The sequence below is a fragment of the Danio rerio genome, chromosome 21 (assembly GCF_052040795.2).
Source record: "Danio rerio strain M-AB ecotype USA chromosome 21, GRCz13ab, whole genome shotgun sequence".
Taxonomy (NCBI): Eukaryota; Metazoa; Chordata; class Actinopteri; order Cypriniformes; family Danionidae; genus Danio; species Danio rerio.
Window position 1 is genome coordinate 30,783,919 of NC_141041.1, and position 24,041 is coordinate 30,807,959.

Below are 24,041 nucleotides of genomic sequence, written 5' to 3' on the forward strand. Positions count from 1 at the left end.
GTATGCCAAGTTTATTAAATTTCAAGCACCTTTAATGATTACACAGCCTGTTTCTAAATATATTACTGCCTTTAATAACACTGAAGTAATTATCTACTTCTTCATAGCTGTCTTAGTAACATGAAGCAGAGTTATAAAATAAACTTTAATTTGAAATCATGTATGTGTCTGAGTGTGAATCCGTGTGAATGGACCATTTTGACAGTTGTTGTCAACTGAAAAAAATGAAAAATAAAACATCTCTTTTTTTTTTTTAGGTTTTATTTTATTTGCTTGAAATAATTCATGTTTAATAATGTGTATATTTTAAGCAAACTTAAATAACTTACTGAAGCTTAAATTTACAGAAACATAAAATCTACTTGCATTTGAATGAAACAAAATAAAAAAATAATTTATGAATTATAAAAACTCCAGTGTTATGTCAGTGATCTTAAAATAGTATGCAGTTGTAATGCTGTACTAGGACAAACAGGTATTAATAATGTATACCAAAGCAAACAGTTTCAAAACACTGTTCTCCGGCAGCCCACTACTCTCTAACTTATTTTTATGGGACTGAGTCCACTTTAAATTCCAGTAGCCACTCTTTCTGAAAATGATTTGTGTCATAGCAGGTAACATCATCTAGCTCACTAAGCCATACTTCCCTCCACCAGACTCGATATCCTGATGTCTTCACGAGTCTTCTTCCTGTGCTACAAACCGAGCCTGACGTGTGATGAATGTCATAATATCACATACAGCACACGGCCAATTAATCAAATCACAGACATTTGTACCATTGACCCACATTATGCAATCTGTGCTGTTTTTATAAAGTAAAAGGGTTATTTCTTATTCCAAAGAACAGCCGAATGCATTTTTCATGAATTAGATGGTATTATATGCAGTTAAATTTCAGTCCATCTTTTGTCAAAAGGTAAAAAAGTGCCTCTCTGAAATGTGTATCATGCATCGTCTTTCGGATAAGACAAGCTTTCAAACCAAATCACATCTTTCTTTTAAAATAAGTGATTTTGATTAGGTTGACATGCTCCAGACACAATCTTCCATGCGTCAAATTTCATATTCCCTCCGAGATAAAACAATCGGGGTGAGCGTTTGGCGCTCATCTCTCTCCTGGGTTGCTGTGATGGTTTTCTGCCTGTTAGAGCATGCAGGGTTGCTAGGAGCTCAGAAACTGTGGGATCTCTTTCCCTCTATTATCATTTCTCTGAAACTCTACACTTCACCTGCTGAAATCTCCCTCTCTCTCTCTTTCCCTCTCTCCCTCTCTTCCTTAGCTAGCAGACTCCTGTTGTTCTCTTTCCTGCCTGAAAGTTTCAAGATGTCACTCTAATAAAATTCTGCGGGCATCTTCCAGTCGCCTGGTAGTCCCATAAAAAGACTTCAGAATTTGACCGCCATAAGAAATATTTCAAATCAAGTTGCTGCAGAAGACATATAGTGAACAACTTTATATCACTTCTGTTTAAGCAAGACTGTGTCAGTATTACATTTGATATTGAACTCTTATGATTATTTATGTTTAAAGTAATTGCAGTTGAATTTGAGTTCTTTTGTTAATTGTAGCCTTAAAGGGATAGTTCACCCAAAAACGAACATTCTGTCATTTACTCACCCTTCACTTGTTGTATATCTCTTTTTGATGAAAGTGAGGATGAGTTGGGTTTTAGTGGCCCAGGAATGATGCAGATTAGACATTTGCTAAGAGCAGTGGTGGAGGAGACAGTTCAGGTAAGTTAGCTCAGAAGCATATAAGCCAGGCGTACAATTTGTGTATATGTAAGCATTGTTAGTTAGTAGCTACATTATTCTGTAGCCTCTGGATATCGGACTTATTTTTTTGTTATATGTTCTGGAGGAAATCTTTATACCTACTGTTGTATTCAAGATAATACAATATTATGTTTGCTTTCAATATTATTCAGCAAAAAGAATGGAATAAATGAAAGCGGTTGGAATATCAGTTGTTGGGAAGTATTGTACCTATAAGGTGTCATTTATAAGTTCTCTGTTAAAGCGGGTAATCATTGACTTGGATAAGAGGAAAAGACAATGCTGTGGAAGTCTGTGGTTACAGGTTTGCAACTTTATTCAAGAACAAAAAAAGCACAAACAGGTATAGAACAACTAAAGAATGAGTAAATATTGACTGAATATTCATTTTTTGGTATCCTTTTAACTAGGAGGTATTAATTTTTACTTTACCATTTGTTTTCATTGTTGGAATGACTTGGCCAGATCAACCCCAGCACACATTTATCTTACTAAACAACCTCGTCTTTTGCCATTTTAATCAACAGTAATTTATATGTAATGTGCTAGCTACACCATATATTAACCAGATATTAGAAACATTTAAAAGTACCAGATGTTATCACAGTAGTTTATGGTGTTCCAGTCATGAAGATGCAGAAATTAAACTGGAAAATAAGGATAATAAAATAGTCATTTCTTGGGCTGGGGTGCATTTCCAAAAACCATCGTCAGCTAACTAAGGTTGCAAGTTCCGTCGTTACAAAGACAGTTTGTTGATTTGGCGTTTCCCAAATTCCTCGTTCCAATGAACGTTCCAACATTTAAACTTTGAATGATAAAAAACCCTTAAAGTCATCTCTTTTAAGTGTAATTTGCTTTCAAAGTATTTTTACAGTTCAGTTTAAGCAATCTTCATATTGACAATTGCGTTCACGTTCGTATGGCACTTCAAAAACATTTATACCAGTTTGAACACAGCCGTGGCTCATGACGAAAGATGAAAGTGATCTATATTTAAAAGCGGAATTGACATTACATCTCTAAAGCTTGTGTAAACAAAAGTATAGCATAAGTTAATGCTTTTAATTGATAGTAGGCTATTTATTAAGAAATGTGTCTACTGTGTATGACATGGGCCTGTTGGTTAGAACTTCTGCAGTGGTTTGAATGCGTTACATTGAAAACGTAGACTTTTCAAAACATAATAATAATAAAAAAGTACAATCCTACTTAATATCCTTACTTTTTCCAAACGATGCATTGTACTATGATAGTAATGTCGTTGTTTTGGAAACACAGCCCTGGTTATGAAATAATAACTCGGATTAACATGAAAAACAATTCTGTTGTTTCTAAAAAAAATACAGCTTTACAATGTGAATAAAAAAAAATCTTTACATAATTTGATGTGTAAATAAATTACGAGCAATTAATAAATGTTTACCATGCACTCATCATTCGATTTCATGAATTCAAATAATGAGCAACCCTTTTTTGCTGCATACATGGCTGTCATCAGGCCTAGTGCTCCAGTTCTGTCAGTCTTGACTGCTCATCTGACCTAGAGACCTGCACTTGCAAACCCAATGCAGCCTGGACAAGATTTAATGGGTGGATGCTGATGCAAGTGTTAAGATAGCCGACTCATGTTTGCACAATGGCACACAATTATCCGTGAGACTACTGCAAAATAGATACAAACAAAAATAAATAAATTAGAATTGATCTAACTCAGAAGCAACACTACTTGTGGCTCTTTCACTTGTTAAGCGGCAAGCTGTGGTATTGTTCCTGTTTCTCCCATTGTGAAAGTGTTTTCTAGTCGGATGCAGTGCAATCAACAATGTTATATTTGTTTTTTTTTCTTAGATGTGTCACTAAGCTTACATTTATCACTGCAGAAAAATCTGCCCTGCACAGGTTAGTCTGAACCCGCTCTATCAGTTTTCTTTGATTGATTGCTCCACTGATGGTCTACCTACAGTTGACATCATCTGACTGGATTTTTGTTTTTACATTTTCTAAAGAAGTGTCATCCCGAGGCTGTCTGGGCTTTATGATCTGTTTTATTATTCGTATGTCTATTTAATTCGTTGGCAGATTGGAGTATTGTGTTTGAAGAGCCTACTAAGTTACCAACCCAACTCAAATAGCAGGTTCATTTAAACATTGCAGTGGGCACCAGAAACGTGTTTGGTGGTGTAAGCCATGCGTTTTGGAGCCAAAGGTCTTGATCAATCTTTGTTTGTAAACACTCCTATTGCTACAAATATCAGTGTGTACATATATACAATGTTCAGCATAATTCTCAGTGAATATAGTATTTTGGTGCATTTAGGCAAAATAGATTTATTTACCCGATATTATTTATTAAAATAATATTTTAGTCACCAAACACATTTAGAAATTGAAAGATAATACAATTAAATTCAAGCTAAATATTACAAGAATAAATTACAACCTACAAAATTTCAACTAAATTGTTTTTTTTGTTTTTGTTTTGCTTCTTGACTTTTCCTCTTTTTAAAACTTGTATTTAATATTTTTTAGAATATAATTTTGGTTGCTAGTGTTTGTACAATTATTGTAAGTTATTTTGTTACAAAAGCTCCAGATTTCAGGTGTGACTAATCTAGTGTACAGTAATATGCACAAATATAATATTGTATAGCTTTCTATTAAAAATCTAAAGTTAAAAGATGGATTTGTAAGGGGTGTACTTGTATATGCTGAGCACTGTATGCATTAGGGCTGCTCGATATTGTAAAAAGTAAAATAGCAATATTTAGATTTTCTGCGACTACATGTTGCGATATGAATATAATATCACAAGATGACTATTTTGGATAAATTTTTGATAATTTTACATCAATTGGGATAATTTTGCAAATACAAATAAAAAATAAACAAATTAAAGCACATGAAAACAATACAGCAAAGATATAAATGAAATAAACAGTGCTTTTATGGTTTAAGATAGTCTAACAGTTGGTGTACAGAAATTCTATTAGGAATTCTAAAATAACACGTCTTCTTTGTATAAATAAATAAAGAAATAAATTTTTCAATGAATGAAATGAAAACGTTTTTTTATTTTTATTTTTTGCGTTGTTAAGAGCAAATTCATGCATCTTCCGAAGGATGCATTCGAAGTGCGCTGCGTCATCGCGGCGCGACGAAGGCAGTCTCATTTTAAAAAAATTCAAAGGCTCCTTCAAATGCAGCCTCCAAATGTGTCCTTCGTTTCCCAGGTAATAAAGACACAACCAATAGATCCTTTGCAGCCTTGAATGTCCCAAGATTCATTGCATGCTTATTACGGCAGATGATTTTAAAAACAAAAACAAAAAAAAAACTCCATTTTAAATGTATAAATTGTTTTTTTTTCTGTGGATATGTAAACGCATGTTAAAAAATCAAAAGTAGTATGACATGTCTTACTAAAAAGGGATTTTATAGGCAGTTTACATGTTTATGTGTACATGTATGGATCAAAGGAAATATAACCAGCTTTTATGAACCTTGTTTTGTCTTTAGATCGCTTACAATAAGTTTAATATCACTTTGAAAAAAAAAGTCATTACAAATTGTATTACTGCTTATTAACAGCAGCTGTTATGATTGCTAGGTGACTAGATCTGTCCTCTGTAGGCTAGATAGTCTCATTTTAAAATGCTCTGTTCGGCCTGTGTGGACTTCGAAGGACTCACCTTTTAAGTCTGCATCCTTTGGAGGATGCAGCCTCTAATATGAGACACAGCTAAAATCTTAACTGTGGTTCCTCGTTTGTAACAATCCAAACTTGACATTGCCGATCCTGCAATGTGACTATTGCAGATTTGCACTTTGCAATATCGATGCTATATCGATGTGGTGTCACAAGTGTGCAACCCTAATATGTACATGTATAGGCAGGTAGAAAGATGTATATTAGTGGCTGTCACTCAATTAAAATGTTTAATCTAATTAATTGCACAATGCTGCGATTAAAATTATCTGGTTAATTGCAAATCAGTCACATGTAAAATTGAACTGAGAATTTAACCCAACACCCCCCACCCCATTAGATGAATGTAAGTGACCCCAAAGTTTTGTTGTCTAACATAGATGCACATAAATGCAAACGTGTTTTAAAGTAGCAAGAGCTTGTTTTTCTATGTATCCATCAATTTTATTGATATTTTTTATTGTATTTTCTGCATAGAACATCAAATCAGTAAATTGCAAGGTTAATTTGAAACATCATCATTGTTTAAAATCATGTTAATGTTCATTGTTTAACACCATTATCATCTTGTTATTACTATTACTACTATCACTACCCTAATAAACAGCAACCTCCCTCAGCAACCTCTAACTTCCCATAGGGGAAATAAATAAAACAAGTAAACAAAATAATATAGTTTAATAAAAGCTGCTCAGTTTAAAAAGCAGAACAATTAGCCACAAATAACCGAAGCAAGTTTTTTTTTTTTAATAATTGTTTTTGTTTTTTATAATTATTGATGTCTATATACGATGCCATCACACTCAGAATCCCTTAGTGTTTGCCAGTTCAGTTTTGTTGTACCAGCATGCCGGGTAGAGGTTTGTAATTGTATTTCAAGCTCTCATTTGACTCGAGCCCCTGGTGCTGAAGAAGATGAGCGTCAGTTTCGGCATCTATTTCAGACCTGCTCCCTAGCTTCATAATTACCAGCCAGAAAAACAGAATGGGAGATGAGGAGAACAAAGAGAGAGAATAAGACTGACCCATGCAGAGCTTTGGCTTGCCTTCCTTCCTTTTCAGATCTCTTTGTGATACACACTTCCTCCAGAAGTCTTGCTGTGACCCAGATCAGTGGCGCTTCAACAGAAATCCTGTCCTAAAGCATCTATCTGATGATGAAAAGCCAAGTACACAGCTTTAGATCGCTGTTATGGCTGCCCTGTCTCATTTTTCTGGGCACAGCTGAGCCGGATGGTTCAGCGTGGAGCTTGTTGGATAATGATATAATAGTATTTTTCTTGTTTCTGGTAATTTTTTCATTTACTGTAATGGAAATGAATGCTAGTTTCTTAGAAAAGTCAACTCATGAGGGGGAAAAACTAGGTAAAACATAGGAATTATAAGGCAAGATAATCCAGGTTTAGTTTAATGGAGGTTTACAGTGACCCAGGGTTAAACTGTGCAACTGTGAAAAGCCCCATTATTATAAACAAAACAACAAAAATCTGTCAATCCAAAACAGATCTGTGCATTAAATCTCATGCTGCACCCCAATTCGCATACCATCCATCCTAAATAGTATTCGAAAATGGAATTAGTATGGCCAAACCAAAGTATGTTGAAAAGAGTATGCCAAAAGTTCTCGGATGGTTTACTATTTCCAGTAAATTTCAAAGCATCCATACTCTAACCACTAAAATTGCACCAAAATACAATTTGCATTAGACGTGAATTCGATTAGAACTACAAACTGGGGTAAAAACTATAAATAAACTACAAACATGGCAGACAAGAAGGTTCGGTAAGGTTGTTTGAATGACTATTAAATAATATCTAGCCAACTTGAAAATATTTGATGAATGTTTTCCATGTTACACATCATCAGCAACAATGTGAACTTATATCAATATATTTGGTAATTAACTTCTGAATGGATGATTATGCAAAGACCTGAGGAGGTTTCTCTCCATGAAAGACTCTCAAATGGCAGATTAACCTGTTGCTGAATCTCCAATCAGGGAGGTTATTAATATTGACCAGGGCTATTCAATTGGTGGCATTTTGTTCCGGCCCTCCAAATAGTGTTCAGTTAAAAAATGGTGGCAATAGTTATGAAGTGACGCGTGTCTGTTCAATACAGCACAATCTGCAGTGACAGTAAATGCTGCACAGAGAGTGAGTCACCTGACACTAAGAGAGTGATGCGAGCAGCCGAAAACATTTGGATATGTTTGTCGAAGGGCCTTTTGTACAACGCACTGATATCATTAATAGATATGCGATAGCCGATTTCATTATTAACCCTGCTTTTATTCGTTAAAGGTTTCCCATTGCCGCATTTCTGTTGTACGGTAAAAAGCTGCTGCAACTTAACAGTTATGCCAATACGCATGCATGTTGGATTAACTATAGCTGCAAACCCTTGACATATTGCATCTTTTCCGCACACAAGTACATTATTTCCAATGGAGATGTGTGCATATTGGGAGAGGTGCGCGCATGGCTTGCATATGAGATAATGACGTCAGTACGTAATAACCGGTTATGATCTATTAGTGAACTGATACCGAATTGTCCACATCTGCATCATAGTGCACAGAAGAAACAATTAATTTTGACGCCCCTACTATTTTCATTTATTCATTCATGTTTGTTTGTTTATCTACATATGACCTTTTAAAAAAGTTAATTTAGGAGTTGTGAAAAATGTAATGAATTAGGTCTGCATTGAAGAAACATCAGATAGTATTCGCTGCAAATACATATAAATGTAAACTAGCATAAAATCTTGAGCATGAACACTATGAAATTTATTCCTTTACCCTTTCCAGAAAGCAGATGCCATCAGTTTTGGTTTCATGTTGGCTTTTTGGTAATAAAAACCATTATTTGCGTTCTTCCACTCATTACAGCCGTTCAGGGTGTAAATGACACAGAAATGCTGTCTTATCTCTGTGACGGTCGTCTCGCCGGGTGGCAGAAGCCATTAAACGGCGTCAAATCAAATTTCCACTCAATTTGAGGGATATCAAATTACTGTTTTGGATTGCCATGGCGATGCTTGTATAATCTCCGGTGGATTGACTGTTCATTAGCATGTCTTATGTCATAAACAGAGGCACAATCGCTGCCATTACTAAAACCTCTACCCTAATGAAGCCAAGGCCTCTGCATCTTTCTTTTTTATCTGTTTCTGTTTATTTCTCAGTTCTCATTATATCTCAGTACCACCCCACATATACAATACCTCCGCCGGTGCCTGCATCTCTGCTGCGCACATCAATATTACTGTGCTGATGATTGTAATGTGGATGCCAGAGGCTGAGACTGAGCACAATTGCAACAGTAAATGACTGCTGCCAGTTGCCGGTTTTTGTGCGCATGTTTGTGTGTCTGTGTTTTTTTTTTTTTTTTTTCTTCTCCTCAATTTGTTCTTATTGCCTGCACACTCCCCTGAGGTACTTGTGTCGACGGTTGCTCTATTTTTTGCCGGATGAATGTTTGTACAGTTCAAGGGGCAGCTGTCTGTGAAATGTTAGATTTTAAAATGTTTTTTTTTCTTTCTGAAACCTCCCGCAACTCAGATCCGCCTCCTGTGCTCCTCATCTTCAAGAGCGGTATTGTTAGATTGCTCAATTGCACCCAAGCGAAGCATTTTAACCACTAGTTTTTACCTGTTCACCTTTGAGTAACTGCAACCATTAGTGGCTCTCAGGCAAAGTCTCCTGCACCCATGTTGGGTTTATTTTAGGGGATGTCTGAAGTGTTTTAGAGAACCGAGTGCCACTGAACACATTTCCATGGAATGTACAGTATGTGCATATCCATTGCATGGTATAGCACAGTGAGGTTTCAAGTAGGGATGTCCCGATCAGGTTTTTTTGTCCTCGAGTCCACATCAATTGATTTAGAGCAGGGGTCATCAAACTTGTTCCTGGAGGGCCGGTGTCCTGCAGATTTTAGCTCCAACCCCAATGAAACACACCTGAACAAGCTAATCAAGGTCTTACTAGGTAAACTTGAAACATCCAGGCAGGTGTGTTAAGGCACGTTGGAGATAAACCCTGCAGGGACACCGGCCCTCCAGGACCGAGATTGGTGACCCCTGATTTAGAGTATCTACTGATATCTGATACTTCTATAATACATAAAAGAATATAGAAGAGTGAAAAACCTGATCCAGGATGTTGCTTATTTTTTATTTAGTTCACTTTATTTTAACATTCAACAACTCCGTTATCAAACAGAGTACTTCTGTGAGGTAGCTTGAACCATCAAGTAATAAATAACAAATTCTTTATTTTTGGACTTTAGTACAACAGTAAATATTTAAAAAAATAAAAAATCATATAAAAACAAATAGCACCTCAACTTTAAAAACCCTACAGGCAATCCTAGGTTTATATGAATATTTGAGTACTGATTGGGAGGAAACGTTCGATTTCGATAGAGTCTGAAAACGCATAGTTGACCCGATTTCCGATAACGCGATTGGATCTGGACATCCCTAGTACCCAGCATGCAGTGTTGTTACCAAAAAGTGACTTATACACACTGCTGTTCACCGACTGGTCAGAGATAAAGGTCCCTACCAGTATCACTATCAGAGTGAGTGTAAAATTTGTTTGTTGCGGCCTATAGCAATAATCTCACCTACTTTAAGTGGTACTGAACTGCAGTGGAAATGCTAACCAAGATGAACAAAACTGAACTCAATTGAACCAAGTCATGCTGAACCATACCATAGCATGCAGTAAAAAAGCATCTTTAATTTCATGGAATTGGCATGGAAAATACACAAACTAGAGGAGCTGTTAGCTCATGAAAAGCTTTTGATAGTAATATAACATACAGTTTTATTTTCAGCTGAAATAAATGTGATCAAAAATCAGCTGTTGATGATGATGATGATGATGATGATAATGTAATTACACTTTGGCCAAATCTCAATTCTACACCTTAGCCTTCCCCTTACCCCTTACCTACCCCTCGTTTTGTGCATTCATGTGAAGGGGTAGGGGTTTCCCAAATCTTTTTAGCTTGAAAGTGTAGGCCTAAGGGGAAGGGCTAGATACCCCTCGAAAGGGAAATTTTTCAGGACCACACTCGAAACCAAGGGGTAAGAATTTCCCAGCACTAGCCACATTGGCAGTATAGCTGCACCCGTGTCAGATAATGCACAAATTATTCTATATATTTTTTTGTCATTATAACAATCATATGTTTTATTATATTCATAACGGCGTTCGTGTTTTACTGCTATATTTCTTTTGAAAATACGCTAAAATAAAAGGTCTATAAAATCTATAATCCCTTATAATAACTCGTGTGTAGTAGTCCCACAACATACTTTTACATCTGACACTCGAATGTCAGAAATTTCTAGTGATTGGGAATGAGCTTTTTACAGTGGGTAAATTTTGAATCCCTTTCCCTTTTGAAGGGTGCTGTACCAAATTTGAATTGGGATTTGGCCTTAATCTACTTCAATACATCAGTCTGATGTAATTTTAAAACCAATATTTAGGACAACAACGTCAATTACAACTACTACTACTACTAATAATAAAAATGTAAATGATCACATTTGAATTTGTATATGGATCTTTTTTTTTTTTTTCAATGTTTGTTTATTTTGTAATAATTTTATATAAAAAAATCCCAAGAACATCTAAAATAAAGTAACAAAAGACCAATTAGTATTGCTGCGTCTTCATATATGGTTATAAACCAACAGAAAATAATGAACACTAAATATTTAATTTAAATATTAAATAATTTTGTAAAAACAAACAGATGTACAGTGAAAATAAAGCTGTCTAAATTTAAGGAAATATGTGTGAAACATTTAAAAATACACACAACTTCTGCATCTGGTGTGTGTTGGCTGTGAATTATTTAAGGATCCAACATTATAAGTGAAAGTGTTATGTTAAAAAAAGCAGTGTGTCAAAATAAAGTGTGTTTGGTTTGTTTGTACTGTTTAAAACTGTGCATGTCTGAAGTGTAATATTTTAGAGCAGCCCCTCCAGCGCACACATGACGATTAGTGTAAATCTGTATTCTGAGCGTGCTCTGCTTTCCTCTTGGGCAGGTCTTTCGCAGTGGAGAGGGCATGGGTATCAGACTGGACAGCGCGTCTGCCTTCCAGGGGGCCGTCATCTCCCCTCATTATGATTCCCTCCTGGTGAAAGTCATCGCCAGTGGAAAGGATCTGCCGGCGGCCTCTGCCAAAATGAGCCGAGCGTTAGCGGAGTTCCGCGTCCGTGGGGTCAAGGTAAGGCTTTTCTCCAAAACACTGCTTGCATAAACGATCAGGGCCAGCCAGATCACCAGAGACCTTTGGAAATCATTTCACTTGCACATTTAAAGGTGCTGCGGTGTCAGAAACACACTGAGATTGGATGTCATTATTATAGTGAGCTGCTCAAATGGATTCAGAGCAAATGTCATGCCTTTAGTTATGAAAAAATGCATTCATAAAACACAAAAGATCAGGTCACCACAGAATGAAAATTGTAAGCATTTTTCCATGTCATTCCAAACTAATAATTGGTTTTAGAACACTGCTATTGATATTTAGGTAACACTTTCATTGAAGCCTGTGTTTTTAGTGCCTTGTAATGTTATTCTTAATGCTCTAATATATTAGAGCAGCATGATATTGGAAATAACTGACTTTGCAATATTTTGTTTTCTACAATATATATTGTGATATCAACACAGTTCATACACAATGACCTAAATAACTGAAAGAATTTGTAATTTTACATAATTTTATTTTTGTATAAAACAAATAATTTGCAAGCACAGATAAAAAATAGACCAAAGATAAAAAAAAAAATATTTATTGTTTTATGCGTTTTTGTGGAGTCTAACAGCACTGAAAAACAATATTCAATATTCTGTAAATTTAAATGTAAAATAACTCTATATTCGTAATTCTATAAACCGCTAAATACAATCAATCTTTGTTAAATCTATAAACTTTAAATGTCTTAATTCCATTTGATATCTTAGTCAAATGTTCTTAAAACACATCCAAATGAAAATCTTTCACTCTATTAGGGTTAAACTTTGCAATGGCTCAGATTCTGAAATGTGGTTCCTTGTTATTATAATCCCTACTTGACTATGCAGGTCCTGTGATGTGACTATTGCCGAATCTCGCGTTGCAATATGGATGCTGAAATGATGTATTGTGTATGCAGCTGTAATGCATAATGCCTTATAGACAACGTTATAATGTGTTGTATCGTTTCATGAATACCTGTAAAAACACAAAAATTATCCACTTAAGTTGTCAAGAATTTTAGCTCTCAAATTGTTATATCTGCCAAGTTTCAGATCTTAAAAAGGGTTTACTTAAAAAAATATATATTTTTAGATACATTCATTTTTAAATACTAACGTAGGTTTTTGTTGTTCTTAGCAGCTGTAAAATGTCATGAAATGGTTATAACACATGTCCCTTGTAGTCATGTTTCAAGAATGTATTTACATATGCCATACAGGGCCTCCCACACATGGACTTTACTTGGACCACCCAGGTATATCAACTGCCGCCAAAGTATATTTGGCAACACATTTCAAAAATGTATTATTATTTCTGTTAGTATCATCCTTTTACATTTTTTTTTTAAATTTTTAAATTTTTTATATCCGCCTAAAACAACCAAATATCTGCAATCAATTAACCAGTGGGAAAAATGCCTCTCGTTTACCCATTTTGTAGGCTACTGCTGGTTTTGTGTGTGTAAGAACTATCATCTCTCCCACTGTCACGTGCTCTGCAGACCCACATAGACATGCCTTTTTGGCACTTAAAATGTATCCGGCCAGGGTTTCTAGATCTCTTATTTTGCCTTGGCTTTTTCAAAGTTTTCATTAATTGTAAGCGTATTTACATTACCTTTTTATTTAAACCTACTTTCGTTTGGCTTCACAGCTGACTGCACACACACTGCCATGAGAGCGAGAGAAACACTGAATAATTCATTCTTTAATAAATGACTCCGAAAAACTTTACTATACGTTCTTTTTCTGTCATTTATTTCTCATTTGCTGTATATTTTATTAATGTGATGATGTTAATATACACTCACCAGCCACTTTATTAGGTACACCTTACTAGTACTGGTTGGACCCCCAGACCAGAACTGCCTTAATCCTTCATGGCATGGATTTAACAAGGTGCTGGAAATATTTCTCAAAGATTTTGGTCCATGTTGACATGATAGCATGATGCAGTTGCTGCAGATTTGTCGGTTGCACATAAATGATGTGGATCTCCCATTCAACCATATTTCAAAGGTGCTCAATGAGATTGACATCTGGTGACTGTGGAGGCCATTTGAGTACAGTGAACTCATTGTCATTTTCAAAAAACTAGTCCGAGATGATTTGAGCTTTGACATGACATGCTATCCTGCTGGAAGTAGCTATCTTAAGCTGGGTATGCTGTGGTCATAAAGGGATGGACAAAGGCAGCAACAATACTCAGATAGGCTGTGGCGTTGACACAATGCTCAGTTGTTACTAATGGGCCCAAAGTGTGCCAAGAAAATATCCCCCACGCCATTACACCACCACCATCAGTAGCCTGAACCATTGATACAAGGCAGGTTGGGTCAATGTTCATGTTATTGATGGCAAATTCTGACCCTACCATTTGAATGTCGCAGCAAAAATCAAGACTCACCAGACCAGGCAACGGGAGTAGCACCCGGTGTGGTCTGCTGCTGCTGTAGCCCATTCGCCCGAAGTGCGTTCAGAGATTTGTCTTACTGTTGCCTTTCTATTTTCTGGAACCAGTCTGGCCATTCTCCTCTGACCTCTAACATTAACAAGGCATGTGTGTGAAAAATCCTAGTAGATCAGCAGTTTCTGAAATACTCAAAACCGCCTGTCTGGCTTGAACAACCATGTCACATTCAAAGTAACTTAAATCACCTTCTTCCCCATTCTGATGCTCAGTTTGAACTGCAGCAGAACGTTTTGACCATGTCTTTGTGCCTAAATGCATTGAGTTGCTGCCATGTGATTGGCTGACTAAAAATTTGCATTAACGAGCAGTTGAATGATTGAACGATAGTCCTAATAAAGATCAACGAGTGTACCTAATAAAGTGGCCGGTGAATGTATTATATAGGCTATTTTATACATATCTAAAATGATTTGGCAATACTCTACAAAATGTCATGCCAATAAAGAAAAGAAAGTGATAGATAATAAAATAACAATAGAAATAATACAGTTAAAACAAATAAAATCTATCTATCTATCTATATATTTTTTATTTATTTATTCATTTATTTATTTATTTTTTGGTGCATTTATTTGGTCATTTATGTGCTGTGCGTAAAGGTGTCTTTCAATCTGGCTACCACCGTAATATATTTCAAACCTGTAAGATGCACTGCAATATAACCAGTCATTGCAAACTATTATTTTGCATGCATTATAAAGCATAAAGAATAAACTTACAAAGTATACATACTGTCTTCAAGTTTTAACAATGACTCAATGTTCATGAAAAGGGCTAAAAATAAATCCATAAGGCTTAAATGGCTTAATCCAAATCTTCAGATGAAAGACGATCACTTTATACTATAAACTGATTTATTTGAGGCCTTTATTTACGTTTACACATTGATCAGCAATGATGCTTTAGGATTTTGGTCACAGATGCTCAAACATCATGAGTGTCAGAAGTTTGGGTGAATAGACTTTTAATGAAAGCGAAGTCTCTCAGATTTGATTAAACATTTTGATTTGTGTTCCAAAGACGAGCGCAGGATAACAGGATTTTTACTTGGGGGCAAAGTAACCTGTAAACAGCTTAGTTCATGAATATTAAAAACACGGCATCGTCTGATTAATATTCATTTAGGCTTTGTAGTTTATCGTCTTCACTCTCTTATAATAGCCAGCATGAATGCACAATGGCAAAAAAAGAGAACTTTCCATGAAAAGGCAAGCTCGACAGGAACACGGGACACCAGACGTGACAAACTGAGACGGAGTAAGTGATCAGATGAGAAGTGGTTTATTTCCGTGATGGATCCTATGGATTCCCGTTTCCCCCTGTTAAATGTGTTGTTCTTTTGAAGCACATCTGAGCAGCAGACACTTCACAGTCTTGTCAACCGTCATGCTGGCTGCCATCTGAGGCTCTGATCAGATTCTGAGTGAACTGGAGCTAAAAACATTTCCATTTTGAACATCTTGAGGTTTTCATTATTATTTATTTTTTTTTTAGATCTCCCACACACAAACCTGAGCACAGCAGATGAGTCACGTTAGACCATAGATGGGAACAAGCCTCAGATAATACGGTATTTATCAGCATAATGTGATCAGAGTTGGAGTAATGGCACTAATGGCACTCTCGGATAAAGGGTACAGACCTCAGTATTTTCTGATGTGCCGATTTGCGAGGATGAGGAGGGGTTGCGGATGGGAGAAGTTGTCATGGAGTGTTTGCACTTAATCAGCCTGAATAAAATAAATGTGTTTACATAAACCATTAGGGAAGGAGCTTTCCTGTAAGCGTCTTCAGAAATTTGTTTTGGAGACTATTAAGTGAATCCATCTTTGTTTTGCCTGCTCGGTGAGTTTGTAGAATTCAGTATTTTATTTTTTCTTTAGACATCTCACTGGTTTTTAAAGGCATGGTTCACTGGAAAAGGAACGTTCTGTCAAAAAATACTCAGTCATGAATGGTCACACACACATTTGAGGTCTTTGAGGTTTTGGACCTCTGTATTTTTTCTCTCTGAGGTTTAGATGATAGAAGCTGTGAAGTAATTTTGTGGTATTAAAGGTGCAGTAGAGGAGCTGATTGAACGCTAACGTTAGCATAATAGCTTTGAAAATTTTACATCCCTTCCCTGCTGTCCAAAGCCATGCCTCAAGTCATCTGATGATGATATACAACCCACTCACCATTTAGAAATCTCTTTGGAGACATGCTTTTTGTCCAGCGTAGTTGTTGATAGGCCAGCGGGTGTTGGAATTATATTTCCCCAAAACTCACTTTGGGGTTAAGTGGGTTTTATATTCGCATATTCAGACTTTCTCCTTAATAATATAATTTCAGAAAAGTATTGTTTGCATATTCTAAATAGAGAAATCATATAATCAGACAGTGACTATAAAATACAACATTGTTTACTGTCAGTTAAACAGTGCTAATGTTGTTTTGAAGTCATACTACTATACACGCTATATCAGACTTAATATTCAATGTAGTGTTAAAGTGGGAGCGTTTTACAAGTTTTCACTGTTCAAAAATGATCAAATGTGCAAATGTAAATCAAACTTTACCTCAGTAAAGCTGGTTAGGTGGAAGAGTGCTATTTACTAAGTAAAAAGAGTGTTTAAAACAAAAATACACTTATCTTTTTACATTACACTTTTGTTAAGATCAAGATAAGGAGTGACTTTTCAGTTTTGCTCAGTGATCCTTGCGTAGCTCGCTTGTTTTCATCTCCTTTTACATTTGAACAGCTAAACGAATGCTTACAGTATTGTAGGTATATTTAACCGACTATATCATTGATGCTGTAAAAGGTATCCCATGAACTTGAAAATAGTCTATCTTCGTCAGATGTTTTCAGTGGCTGAAAAACACCTCTGTGCATATAAACACATTTATATACAATACCACAATCTACAGAAGCTTTGCGTGGCTGAAATAGGTTCAAAACATAGCTTACCTGTCTAAAAGTAATACTTTAGCCATGGTGTCACCCTTCAGATCGTTGTTTTGAACTGCATTACGTCATTTCTCTCCAGCGTGCAAAACTAATTCCGATATTAATTCAGGATTTAGAAGTTTTGATTTTGCATTTTTTGGAAGTTTGCATTTTCTGTCAAAAACCATCTTTCTTTTATAGGTAGAAGACCATGTTGGTCTTTTAGAAAGAAGTCTTTCAGGTTGATGCAGAGTTTGCCTGATTTTTCTCTCTCTGTCAGCTGTAGGTGGCCATGCTTTATATATGTGCAAATGATGCATTTATTTACGTCAAGAGGCTGTGCAGAAATACAAATTCACATTTGTTGACAGACAATTTGAGTTATCTGTCGTAATGGAGTTATTTGTCGGCCTGATGATTTTTAATTAGACAAACATTTTAGGCTTATGCCTTACCCAGAATATAAAAATACATATAAATACATTTAGATCATTTACTTTAATCAGTACTATAAAAATGTGAAGAGACTTAACCAGCACAACAAAAAATGTTTCTGAAGACAATCACCTACTGCACCTTTAACTCCACTTTTAAGGTGGCATGGGGGCTCAATGGATAGTACTGTCGCCTCACAGCAGGAAGGTCACTGGTCACCTGACTTGACTAGTTAGCATTTCTGTAAGGAGTTTTGGCTTTCCTCCGGGTGCTTCGGTTTTCCCCAAAGTACAAACACATGCGATATAGGTGAATTGGTTGAGCTAAATGGGCCGTAGTGTAGAAGTGTGTGAGTGTATAGGAACGTGTATTAGTGTTTCCCAGTACTGGGTTGTGGCTGTAGGGTCATCCTGACGTCAAACAAATGCCGCAATAGTTTGTCGACCCCTGATAAATAAGGGACTGAGCCGAAGGAAAATGAATGATTGAACTCCACTTTTGTTCTTGTATATTATTAAAGTAACACGAGATGCTCCAGCAGTTGTCTGGCTAAATGTTTGAGTTCAAATTAGAAATACCAGAGAGACGCAATGGTTATGAGATGTAAATAGTTAACTGAAGATTTAATATTTTATAGCTTTTTGATGATTAAAATGTTAAGTAACTGGCAAAATTAATTGTGGATTTAATCAAATTAACTTTTTTGGTTTGATTTCCTTGTTTTCCAATGAAACTCATTCATGTAATTAATAAATGCCAACATGACAAGAAAGGAAGCACTACTGGATCTGCTTTCAGCATATTAGACATGAGATTAATAATGCATGTGTACATATTGGGAATTAATTTAGAACTTTAACCTTCAGTAAATTTACTTGTCTGAGAAAATTATTCATTATGCACACACAGCAATATCAGTTGCTGCTTGCTTTTTTCAACTTTCCGTATTGACACAATCTAAAATGAAAAGAGTAGCTTTTGAGGATAGTAAGAGAAACTGATATTTTGATAGAGAAAGAGAATTTGATGATGAAAGAAGAGCAATTGACAAGAAGTGCAGGTACAGTAATAATTTTATTTATTTATTTTTAGTTAGCCTAATAAGAGTTATTTAAGTTGTTTCAAAATTAATTATACTACCTGTAAGTAAACTTGTTTGGCCAAATTCTAAGGGAGCTTTGCAAAAATTTTTGTATTAACATAGCACATGAGGCAAAGAAATAAACAAATATATATGAATTCTATTTAAAACCTTAATTGCTTGGTATAAATGATGATTTTGTCCTATTTCTTACACATCTGGAAACACAATATCGACATTCTGATGGTAACAATTGCAAGGTGTATGATAAAGGCCGTCTTTCATCATTGACAGTCATGATAGCCTTATTTAGTTATCTTTCTTTGTTTATACTGTCATTGCTCTTTAGTTTTATTCCCAACAACTTACTGACTGTTGTTACCACCTTCCCCAGTGACCCCTTCTGGGCCTCAGAAGCATTTGCATACCAACAGATCACATAGAATGTTGCAATACTTTTGATAAAACACCATAAAACATGATCAACAATGTGTTGTCAAGATTAAAAGACAATAGTTTCTTTAAGAAGTACATTCTCTGTTGAAGTTTTTTCCTTATACAGTCAGTCCGGACAGTACATCCCACTTAAGTTTGCCTAACTTCACACCCAAATATTTTTAATTCGTTACTAACTGAATTTGCTCCCCATTCATTTATGTGGGATGAGTTTTGCTTTGTGCTCTCTCTCTCTCTTTAAAATCACTAACCATCTCCCTAGTTTTAGGAATATTTAGTTGTTTAGTTTTAGGAATTAATATTTATTTAATTCCGTACAGACTATGTTTTCTGTCCCCCCTACCCCTAAACCTAACCCTCACAGGAAGCAATCAGTGTTTTTCAAAAAATTAGACTTTTTTTTTATTATTATTATTTTTTTATCTATCCACTAGATCAAAATTTGCTGCTGTCGCTATACTTAAGGTACACACAAATGTACACTCAAGTGGCCACACCCTTAATTATGCAGACTTGATATAACATACTATAAATGAAACCATTGCATTATGAAAAAAATCAGTTGTCATGAAGGGTAATATTAGCTATATGTACCCAAATCATCTTTTGTACCATGCAGTAAACATATTTTAATCAGCTGTAAAATTGGCCAATTTAGCATTGCAGTCAGTGTACATCTGGAGCTCCTGGAGACAGCCCCCAAAGGCCAGTCGATGAATTGCAGTTTCAGTTACTTCCGTATTGGCTTCATGATGAAGAGCAGGATGTTGCCGCTAGGTCACAACATCTAGTCACTTTAGACAATGCCCTTAAATTTAAGATCTCTATGGAAAATATCTTGCCCTTGTGTCGTTTCTAATTGTTATTGAAATAGCTACATTTTACCCATATCTACATGAATAAATTCATTAAGTTACTTTTATAGGTATTATTATTGATATTGGCATTTGCAACCAGCTAAACAGGTTTATCTAACAAAGCTGAGTGTAAAAATAGCGTCTGCAGCTCTTTTGATGGCCATCTTACAGTTCAGTTTCTTGAATATATCTTCATTCTGAAAAATGGCAGCCGAGCAGCAGGCAACTAATGAGACCCCTGCCAAAAAAAGGTTAATCCCCCTCAGCTGTGTGCCCCTTATCAGGAAAACCACTGACCTTAAAGTACAGCTTTTTTGTACTTTTGTACTTTTCCTGACAGTGTATAATATGGTACATTTTAAAAAGATTACTGCCTGCTTTTAGTACTGTTTGTTGGAAATCAAACTTTCAAAGACCACGTAAGCATACTTGATTATGATTATTACTACATTCTCATTTAGCTAGTGTGCTGCCTTAGTCAGGGAGGCAGTTTGGTAGGATCTGAGTGCATGGCATGAGGGGAAATGGATGCATATTGGTGTAGTGAATTTTTGAAAAGTCAGCCATCATGGAAGCTTTTAAAGCACTGCCTCGCTTTTCCTTCTAGCACTTTCTCTCACCGTCTCCGCCTAATCTTCCTTCCATCTCGCCCTTTTCACAAATCTTAAAAATTGCTCCAACATGACTTTAAATACCTTTCAGGATATATATTTTTCTTCCTCCCCAGGAAAGATCTGTCCATTTGCTCGTGTTTCTCTCATCTAAATTCCCCCAGAGCTAGAGTAAAGTTTGTGACAGAACATCTCCGAAAATTGCCTTGCACTGACTCTGTCATTCCACCCTAATATTTCTCTTTACGCCTCTCCGCATCTTGCACTCTCCACAATCAGGAAAGTCCACGATTACCCTCTGGGCTGTATTCCCAAGCGTGACTAGAGAACCTGGCCTCAGAAGAATTGGGAGAATCACTTCAAGCTGCTAGGCGTCATGGCCGAAGCTGGAGCCTGCTTTTAATGAAGACTGATGAAGTGCGCTCTAGGATATGCGCGAAGTTCAAACCTCTCCTGCTGCCTTAATTTACAGGCTCTCACTTCCTTCCACGTTTGATTAATCTCGCTCTCCTGCTTCACCGCATTAACACAACACATTTTTTTTGTCGCAGTCGCTTACATGCTTTTTCTATCTATTTTTTTTTCCCTCAAATTCACCCTCTCTCACTTGTTCCCGTTGCTGCACTCGACAGGAGGGAGGCCGTTCTTCTCCTTTGGGGCTCGGGAGCTCCCTTGTTTTTATTAGGCGTCTTCAAATAGCCAATTTATCTAGTAGTGCCGCCACAAGATTTAATTAACTGTTCAAATAATGGTGTGTGGTTATGCCATCCATTTGCGGAGATAAAATGGAGAAACCGGTATCTGTCTGGCTCTTTGGGTTTGTTGTTTTCCAGAGATATCAGGACTAATGGATGCTTTGGCCATCAGAATCCGTAATGGAGAACAACTGCTAATTGCTAATTTACCATTTAGATGATTATTTTATTTACAACTGCGTGCTAGTGCAATTATTAAATTGGCAGGATGAAAGTGTGACTTAGTTTGGTGTCAGTTGCGCTAATCAAGATGTTCTATGGATCTTTAAAGTGTGTGTGTGTGTGTGTGTGTGTGTGTGTGTGTGTGTGTGTGTGTGTGTGTGTGTGTGCGTGCAAGTGTGTGTTTGTGCGTTTCAGCAGCGTCACAGCAGATTCAAACAATGATTCAGAAGTTGGATTATAACTTAGATAGAATTAGACTAGATTTCTGAGAAGGTTTCTATGGCAACAGCAGGCTGCTTGTGCGTTTTTTATTAAAGGCTGTTTTAGATGATATATCAAGAAACAAGTAGACGCATTATTTATGACTTTATTATATTACATTACACGCTCACTTACAGTTACTGTTATCACAAGAATAAACTTTCTTGTAGGTTAAAAATACACACGGAAATAGTTGACCAAAACGATCATGTTTTATTTAGAGTTATTGAATTTCTATATTATTGCACTCTCACCTGTTTCACTTACATTTTTTAAGCATATTTAGCAACCTGTGATTCCAAAATGAAACTATTGTTTACCCTTTCATTTCCCACCAAGGAAAAAAAATCTTAACTCCCGATGTCACTTTAACACACTCTGCATTTTTTTAACACATCCCATAATTTCTAAAATATCAACCTCTGCCAAATGGTTTATGTCGAATTATGGTAAAAGTACAAGAATTAATAAATATACTTTGAAAAATCTGAAAATATTAAGTTAAAGACCAATTAATATAAAAAAGGTAAAATAACGTAATCTTGAATATTAAATCACCTTAATTTTATCACGTAAAATATTTCAGATTTTAATTTAACATGCTTTCTTGTTTGTTTTTTAACAATAAAACCAAAATCAAGTGTTGTAGTGCAACAGGATTATGTTTGTTTTATATTTTTGTGGGATGCCATCTATGCTGTGTAGTGTAAACCATTATTTAAAATAGTCATTCTTTAAATTACTTTAACGGTCATTATTTAAAACCGTAAAAACATGGTTAACTGTTTGGTAGAGTTGCAGTCAAAGGGTTAAGAGTTTCTAGCATTTACAAATGGAAAATGCTACGCATTGACTGAGGAAAACACCACATCTCAAGCAAGTAGCATATCTAACAGGAGCACATGTATCCGCCAGAGCATCAGACAGTGCAAGCTGCTTCAAACTATATGATCACTATATCTTAGGAGTTATTTTAAACCCTTAAAATATAGCATGACTTATGTTTACAGTAGGACAAAATGAATTATGCAGTTTCCCTGCAGCAGTTCACTCGGTGTCATCCACTTTTTTTTCAGATACTCTAGTATCAAAGTCTCGTATGTCATAATAAATGGTGTTGCCTTCTATCTTATTATTTGTGTAATATATTCCAATAAATAAAACACTCGGTACTATTACATTTTAAATATTTGTGCTGCATATTGACTATGAAAACGAAAGTGCATGTGACCGTTTAGACAACATCGTGTTTTTGTACATTATCCAGATACAATAAATGGTGTGTATGTGTTTTATACACGCATTGTAAAACACAGAAAGTTAAGGTAACTCGAATCGTTTGAGGAATCTAATCGCCATTTCAAACCATTCAAAAACTAAAGCCTGGTTTATACTTCTGTCAAGGGATCGGCATGTAGCTGTGCATTCATACTACTGCACGCTTTTTTTTTCTTGCTCTACAATAGCACTTCCAAAACGCTTGTTGGCAGTAGGTGTTTATGTTCCTCTGTGTCGAGTTTCTTTGCTGGTGTTTTGTTTTTTCTGAACGCTTTCTTAAATGTACAAGTGGTTCAAACTCGCTCATTTTAAGACAGGAACCGGCCGACGTGCAAAAACTTTAATCACAAGGTAAACACAAAACAAAACATTTCATCTGGAGCTCCTTCATGGGACTCTTGTAAAAACTTGTAAATTACCATTTACCAAGAATTGCTCATTTAACGAAGGTTTTTAAATGTTTTAGGACCACAGAATGCTACTGCTGTGTAATTGAATGGCTAAAAAACAGAAACGGTACTCTTTAGTTTTGAAGGTAAAAGATTGCAAGGTAAAATGGCTAAATAATGTATGAGATATGAAAAATACTAAATTATTTTTGGCATTTTGTCAACTGAAAAAATAAATTTTAATGAAACCTTAAAAAAAAAATCAAATGTAGTACTTATACTCTCTCTTAAACGCATTTAAAGTTTGCATTTTCTCTCCGTGTTCGTGTGGATGCTCTGGTTTTCCTCACAGTCCAAAGACATGCGCTATAGGTGAACTGAATAAACTAAATTGGCTGTAGTGTAAGTATGTGCGTGTGTGTGTGTGGATTTTCTCCAATACTGGGTTGCGGCTGGAAGGGAATCAGCTGTAAAAAACATACTGTATGCTGGAGTGGTTGCTGGTTTATTCTGCTGTGGCGACCTCTGAAGTAGAGACTAAGCTAAAGGTAAATGAATGAATGAGTGATATACAAGCCGCCATA

The 24,041-nt window shown here is 35.9% G+C and overlaps 1 protein-coding gene across 1 annotated transcript in view; it reads left to right on the top strand.

The window, feature by feature from the left end:
- The window catches only part of pcxa (pyruvate carboxylase a), a 224,914-nt gene that overhangs the window by 125,711 nt on the left and 75,162 nt on the right, over positions 1 to 24,041 (top strand). Inside the window, 1 exon segment of the mRNA NM_001328356.2 lies at positions 11,568 to 11,750. Within this exon segment, the coding sequence (NP_001315285.2) occupies positions 11,568 to 11,750 (183 nt within the window).